Below are 6989 nucleotides of genomic sequence, written 5' to 3' on the forward strand. Positions count from 1 at the left end.
CTCTGGACCCTATCAGGCCCCTTTTTTGCGGGGGGGAACGACCCCCCGACCCCGCTCGGGCCTTTGGGGTCGACCGGCCCCCCCCCCACTTTCGCGTGTGCGTGTCTCTTTAAAAGCCGCGCCATTTTTGTGCAGGGCGAGAGGGTCGCGCATGCGCGCTGGCGCCGCCGCAGCGCGGCGCTTCCGGGTTCTCCCCCGCCACACCGCGGCGGGGCGGCGCGCAGGCGCGGCGCGCGCCGCGGGCGGAAGTGCGTGTGTGTGCGGGCGGAAGTGGGCGGGCGCGGGCGCTGGAGGTTTCCAGAAGAGGCCGGAGGAGCCGGGCCCGGAGGGCGGCCGCGCCATGGTGGACTACAGCGTCTGGGACCACATCGAGGTGTCGGACGATGAGGACGAGACGCACCCCAACATCGACACCGCCAGCCTCTTCCGGTGGCGGCACCAGGTCGGGCCCCGGCGCGGCCGGCGGGCGGCCCCCCCCCCCTCGTCAGCGGCGGCGGCGGCGGCGGCCGGGGCGGGGCTGCCTGTGACCCCCGTCTCCATGGCGGCCAGCCCCCCCCCCCCCCCCCCCATGACCACCCCCAAAGGGACCGGCTCCATCGGTCCCCTTCCCTGTGGGGCCTGGCCTGGGGACCCCTGTGACCACCCACCCCCCTGTCCCCATGGTGACCAGCTCCATGGGGCTCCCTTCCCTGTGGGGTCTGGGCTGGGGCCCCCTGTGACCCCCTGCCCTGTCCCCATGGTCCCCCTTCCCTGTGGGGCCTGGGCTGGGGACCCCTGTGACCACCCACCCCCCTGTCCCCATGGTGACCAGCTCTATGGGGCTCCCTTCCCTGTGGGGTCTGGGCTGGGGGCCCTGCTGTGCCCCCCCCCCCCATGGTGACCAGCTCCTCAGAGCCCCTTTCTCTGTGGGGCCTGGGCTGGGACCCCCTGTGACTCCCCCCCCCCCCCCCCCAGTCCCCGTGGTGACCAGCTTCCTGGGCCCCCTTCTCTATGGGGCCTGGGCTGGGGCCCCCCTGTGGCCCCCCATCCCCATGGTGACAGTGCTGGGGGCTCCCCATGATCCCTGTTGCTGTGGTGACTGGTTCCCCCAACCCCTTTCCTGCATTGGCCTGGCTGGGGTCTCCTGCTGGCCCCTGTCCCTGTGGCAGCTGGGCCAGGGGCTGCCCCATGGCCATGGGGACTGGCTCCCTGTGACCCCCATCCTTGTGGGGACCAGTCCCCCAGGACCCCTGTTCCATGGTGGCTGGTCTGGGGGCTCCCCCTCTCTCCCAGGGGCCTTCCAGGCTTCCTTGGGGAAGCCCCAGGCATGAGCAGGCCCTTCCTGGGGTCCAGGGCAGCTGCTGGGAGGCCCCAGGCTGGCGCCTGCCCCGTCCCACCCCCGGGCCTGGGGAGATGTTGCCCTCTGGCTGAGTCACCGCGGCGGGAGCCGAACCAGTCGGTGACAAACTCTTCTACCCGATGGTGGGGTGGCAGCCTCGGACCCGGGAGCCGTCCGTGAGGCTTTCCTGGCACCGCACCGCTGGCACCGTCCAGAGCGGGGCTGGGCGTTAGGGGAAGCGAGGTGCCGCCGGTTCAGAGCAGCGCCATGGAGAGCCCTGCGAGCTCCGCGTGTCGGCCGTCTGCCTGTCGTCCTCAGATGAGCGATTTACCCCTTATCTCTGCCGCGTGCTACCCTGACTCGTGGTTTAGGTGACGCTCGCTGGGGAGAATCCGGCTTCCCTCGGGAGGAGCCGGCGGTGCCATCCCCACCCGGGGCTGGGCCTGGGGACGGTGGCTGCTCTCGGGGCTCCGTATCCCATCGCCGTGGTGCGGGTTTCACGGCCGTGGCTGGAGGGGCCGTGCCGAGCTCCCACGGCTCCCTGCGCTTCCGGCAAGCTGCGTCTCCTTCCGCTGCGATTCCCCTGCCCGTGGCGGAGCTGCGGGAGGAGGCAGTGCCCGGGAGGCAGATTCGGGGATGCCGGCGCACTGCTGGGGGCACGTGTGCCGCTTCTGCGGGTCCCCCCCCTCCCCCAAATGCGAGGAGAGGAAACGCCGAGTTTCTTTACCTCTAAATGAACGCAGCGAGCCCAGGCGCTCCCAGCTGGCTTCCTCTTACCTCGAACGAGCGGAGGAGCAGCAGTGAAAGGCAGCTCTTCCCGCTTCCTGCGAAGGGCCTGGAGAGGGAGGCAGGAAGGGTCCCTGCCTCGTGCGGAAGAGGCGCACAGCCCTGCGCTGGCTGCTCTCAAAATCCTTAGGGACTCAAAAACCCTTTTCCCAGGTAATACGGCGTTTGGGGGTTAGCAGCACAGGCTGTGGGAGGAAGGGGAGGGCGGTTAGATGTGGGACAGTGAAGAACGAAGCTGGCGTGCAAACTAAATTGCCCCTGCTTCCAATTCACGCAAAATACCAGCACTTAGCTCGAAGGATTTGCTCGAGGCGGGCGAGCGTAGGCTCGACGTTGCGTTTAGCATGTGTTGTGGCACGGGGTCTGCGGAGCTGCACATGGAGAGAAGGCGGCTCTTCTGCCTCCTGACTTCTCTAGAAAGAGGGATTTTTGAGGAAAGACGCGTCTGTTCTCACCTTGTGCTCCTAACGCAGCTGCGTAGGGGGGAGGGTAGGTGACTTCTTGTTCTTCGCCGTATTCCACGAAGAATAACAGCGATCTGGGAAAGTGTGTCAGGCTCCTTGGAGCGAGCGTCTCCTACGCTGCAGCGAGCCGTTATCTAACAGCGTGGAGAGGCTCCGTGTGCCGGTGTCACGGGAGGGAGGCGGCCAAACTGCCCGAGTCGGGCCGCTGGTGGGGTGCGGAAGGTGGCTAACGATACACAGAAATATCTCGCTGCTGTCCTGAAGCAGTTTCAGTCCTTGCCAGCTCCATCCCCTCCCCGGGCAGCACCTCGCAGTGCAGGCCTGCGCAGCTGGAGCTGGCCGCCCGCTCCGAGCGCTGCTCGTGAGCTCGTGTCGGCCTCGTCGGGGCGATCCGAAGTCCTGGGGGCTCTGGATGCGTTGGAGCGGCTGCTCTTGCCGCTTCGTGACTGCGGTCTTCCAGGCTCTCTATTCGCTTCTCTCCCGAGGGTCCTAAAAGTGTAAACTGTTGCCTGCAGGCTCGAGTGGAGAGGATGGAGCAGTTCCAGAAGGAAAAAGAGGAGCTGGATAAGGGGTGCAGGGAATGCAAGCGGAAACTAGCGGAGTGCCAGAAGAAGATGAAGGAGCTGGAGGTGGCAGACCAGGAGAGTGGGAAAGGGGAGCTGGAGAGGCTCCAAGCTGAAGCTCAGCAGCTAAAAAACGAAGAGAAGAGCTGGGAGAACAAACTAGAGGAGCTGAGAAAGAAGGAGAAGAACATGCCCTGGAACGTGGATACCCTGAGCAAGGACGGCTTCAGCAAGGTGGGTCTGGAGTCGGGGGAGCCCCCCCGCCCCCAGCCTGCGTCACTGGGTCTGCAGCTGAGTGACGCAAGATCTGCTAACGTCCTTCCGCTCTCCGCAGAGCGTGTTCAACGTTAAACCGGAGGAGAAGGAAGAAACGGAGGAACAGAAGGAGAAGAAACACAAAACGTTCGTGGAGAGAAACGAGAAGCAGATCAAACACTTTGGTGAGTTAGCGCAGCGGAGGGAAGGGCTCCAGAGCCCCGGGCCCTCGCAGGGTCTCCGCTCTCTGTCAGCTCCCTCACCCCGGCGTGACAGCGGATTGCTCAGCGTCGCCTCCTCCCTGCCTCGCCTGTCACGTCCAGGTGCTCGCGTTGCTGCGAGATGCTCAGCCGCGAAGTGAAGCTTCTGTTTGCATAACCAGCCTGTGGCAGGGGAGGCCACCGGAGTCGTCGATGTCTTGACATGCTTTTCACGAGTTCTTTTTCCTGTTCACCCAGCCGGAGCAAAAGTTCATGCTCTGCCTTTGTCTGTGACAGCTTAAATGGGATTGTTGGGGAGGGCAGGTGGATCTCAACTTGGGATGAGTCATCTGTCCTCTCCCCTTCTGCCGGAGACAATAGCGTGGGGCTGAGAGGGTGCTCTTTTTTTAAGAGTGGAAATATTACTCTGCTAACTGGGGCTGTCCTGCTTTGAAGGCATGCTGCGGCGCTGGGACGACAGCCAGAAATATCTGTCTGATAACCCTCATCTCGTGTGCGAGGAGACAGCCAATTACTTAGTCATCTGGTGCATCGATCTGGAGGTGGAAGAGGTGAGACGGCTGGGCTGGCGATGCAGTTGGGACTGTAGCTGGGATCTCGCTAGCTAGGGAGGGATGAAACCGGCCTGGCTGCCAGCTCTGCGCCGCGCGGGAGGGACCGCATTGTCCCTCTGCTGCAGGCAGCAGGGCTCCGAGAGCCGTGTCCAGCTGGCCCTGTCGTGACAGGCTCTTTGCCCTGTCAGAAATGCCAAGAGCTTCCCTGCAGCGGGCTCGCCCGCTGTGGCTCCGGGCCAGCTGGGATCCGCTTTCCAATTTCCCCGAGCGAAAGGGGCCGGGACGAGTCCGACCTTCATGACTCGGGATCCTGCCGCAGCCCGGCGCGTGTCCCCCGCCGAGGGGCCGCGTGGGTGGGGGCCTTCGGGGCGGGGAGCTGCGGTCCTCACCTGCCCTTTCCGCTGCAGAAACATGCCCTGATGGAGCAGGTGGCCCATCAGACTATCGTCATGCAGTTCATCCTGGAGCTGGCCAAGAGCTTGAAGGTGGATCCCAGGGCTTGCTTCCGGCAGTTCTTCACAAAGATCAAGGTGAGCTCGGCCCTCTCCCCGTCGGCGCGAGCCGCTTTCCGGTTCCTCGGGGCGCAGCTGGCGGCTCCGCTCCGTCCCGCGCGCTGCAGCGGGTCTTGGCGCGGCGTCTCTCGGCGTTTGCTCCCCGCCGCAGCGACGCCTGAGCTGGTGGGGGGGGATGCGGCTCCCTCCCTCCCGCCAGTCCCTTTTTTGGGCCAGGCTTGGGGACACGGTCGGGCTCGTGGCCCTGGGGCGGTGAAGCCGCAGGGAGGCGGCTGGGTGGGGGCCCTGCCCCGGGGCAGGCAGGGGACGCGGGCCCGACGCGGCTGCTGCCGCAGGCCCCTCGGGGCCAGGCCTGCGCGCCGTCCCTCACCGCTGCTGCCCGCTCGCTCCAGACAGCTGACCAGCAGTACATGGAGGGCTTCAACGATGAGCTGGAGGCCTTCAAGGAGAGGGTGCGGGGACGAGCCAAGGTGCGCATAGAGAAGGCCATGAAAGAGTACGAGGAGGAGGAGCGGCAGAAGCGGCTGGGCCCTGGCGGGCTCGACCCTGTGGAGGTGTACGAGTCCCTGCCTCCCGTGAGTATCGCGCTGTGCCGTGGAGACAGACTGATGCAGAAAAGACCCTTGCTTGGCCAAACGGGTGGTCTGTGGCAGACCCTGTGTCCTTCTTTAGTCTCAACTGCTGCAAAAGTGGGAGCTGGGCGACAGCACGGGCTCTGTGGGGCAGCCTGAGCACCAGCGCTGCCTCTGCCGCTCCCCCGGCTGCGTGTCGTAGCTGTGCGAGGTCGAGCTGCCGTGTTCTGACGTCGTAGTAGCGTTGGTAGCCCGTCTGCTCGGGTACGAAAGTAGCGGAGGCCGACGTTGGCTCACCTTCCTCCGTCCTGGCCTTGCAGGAGCTGCAGAAATGCTTCGATGTCAAAGACGTTCAGATGTTGCAGGACACTATCAGCAAGATGGACCCAACCGTGAGTATTCCCCAGACCTAGCAAGCTGCGCTCCCGGCAGCGTGGGGGCTGCGAGGACCCTGCCGCGGCGGGGGAAGGCAGGCGCGCACGGCTCCCGGCTCGTCTCCGGCTCGTCTCCGGGGGGAGCACGGGGCCGGCGGAGCAGGCGGAGCGCAGCGCGGGCCCGGGGAAGCGCCGGGGCCTTGCTGACGCCTCTGCCTCTCTTGCAGGAAGCCAAGTACCACATGCAGCGATGCATCGACTCCGGGCTCTGGGTGCCCAACGCCAAGACGGCGGAGGGGGCTGAGAAGGGAGCAGACGGGGCCGAGGCTGTCTATGAAGAGATCAAGAAGGAGAGCGGTGATGAGGAGAAAGGGAACCCGTGAACTCCCGTCTGGAAAAGGCGTAAAGCGGACTCTCCCTCCTCCTCCCACGGTCCCGTTCCTCCTCCTCTGTTACCACCTCATCCCTCTGTGAAGACACACGCTTTACACACGTTAGACACTTGGTGAATGTGTGAGCCGCTTGCGGGCTGACCAGCCAGCGTTCGGTGTCCGCCCCGACCCCCCGCTGCCGTGCGGGAGCAGACGGAAGCCCCTGCGCTCGGCCGGGGGAGTGCCGCCTTCCGTCTCCCCTGGGGTGGGAGCTCACAGGGATGTGGCACGGCAGTCTAGGCTTGTAGGTCTTGCGCTGGTCAGTGTAATAGTTACACCTGCCGTTGTATCTCTTGGTTACCAGTAAGGCTATTACCTGAATAAAGAGGTTGAAGTAGCCGCGTGTGCCGTGGAGTTGGCCGAGGCACGGGGAGGGATGCCGTGACTTCTGAACGGCGGCAAAAAGGAGGAGGGAGGTGCTGGGACCTTACCCGTGCTTTCAGTTTCTCCTCCCAACTGCTCCAGTTTCTGATTCTCCATTTCTGTACCCTGTGCCAGGCCTGTTTCCCCCGTCCCAGGGGTGGCCGGGGGGGACCGTGCGGGTCCCTCGGCCCGGAGGATGCTCTTGTCGGTGGCAGTGACAAGTCAGCGCCAGGCCAGCTGCCTGCGCGGGGCCACCCTGGAGGGAGCATCCGACCGCTGGGACGGGGCTGCGGGGTCGCAGGTCAGGCCCTGCCTCCCTCGCCAGGGCAGTTCCAGGCCCCCCCTTGGGCCCCCCAGACATTGGCTTTTTTTAGATTAAAAGCTTGGATGTCACGACCGCTCCTCCCGCTCCGTTTCATCTGGGCGGGAGCTGCTGCGGTCGTGGGGAAAGAGGTCGTTCCCTGGGGAGCAAAGGCCACGGCCCTTGAGGGAAGAGGGTAAGTCGGGACCAAAGCGAGGATGCGGAAGGGAACACGAGTAGCTGAAGGGGGAGGAGAGGTCACCTCCCTGCAGATG

At 65.2% G+C, this 6989-nt stretch overlaps 1 protein-coding gene across 1 annotated transcript; it reads left to right on the forward strand.

The window, feature by feature from the left end:
• The first annotated feature begins 231 nt into the window (after positions 1 to 231).
• On the forward strand, positions 232 to 6387 carry CDC37 (cell division cycle 37, HSP90 cochaperone). Its single transcript, XM_064499274.1, has 8 exons — positions 232 to 442; positions 3084 to 3365; positions 3466 to 3571; positions 4043 to 4158; positions 4569 to 4691; positions 5066 to 5248; positions 5566 to 5637; positions 5847 to 6387. Exons 1-8 carry the CDS (start codon positions 341 to 343, stop codon positions 6000 to 6002), a joined length of 1140 nt encoding a protein of 379 aa, XP_064355344.1. The 5' UTR covers positions 232 to 340; the 3' UTR covers positions 6003 to 6387.
• The last annotated feature ends 602 nt before the right edge of the window (positions 6388 to 6989 follow it).

Source organism: Dromaius novaehollandiae, chromosome 33 (assembly GCF_036370855.1).
Source record: "Dromaius novaehollandiae isolate bDroNov1 chromosome 33, bDroNov1.hap1, whole genome shotgun sequence".
NCBI lineage: Eukaryota > Metazoa > Chordata > Aves > Casuariiformes > Dromaiidae > Dromaius > Dromaius novaehollandiae.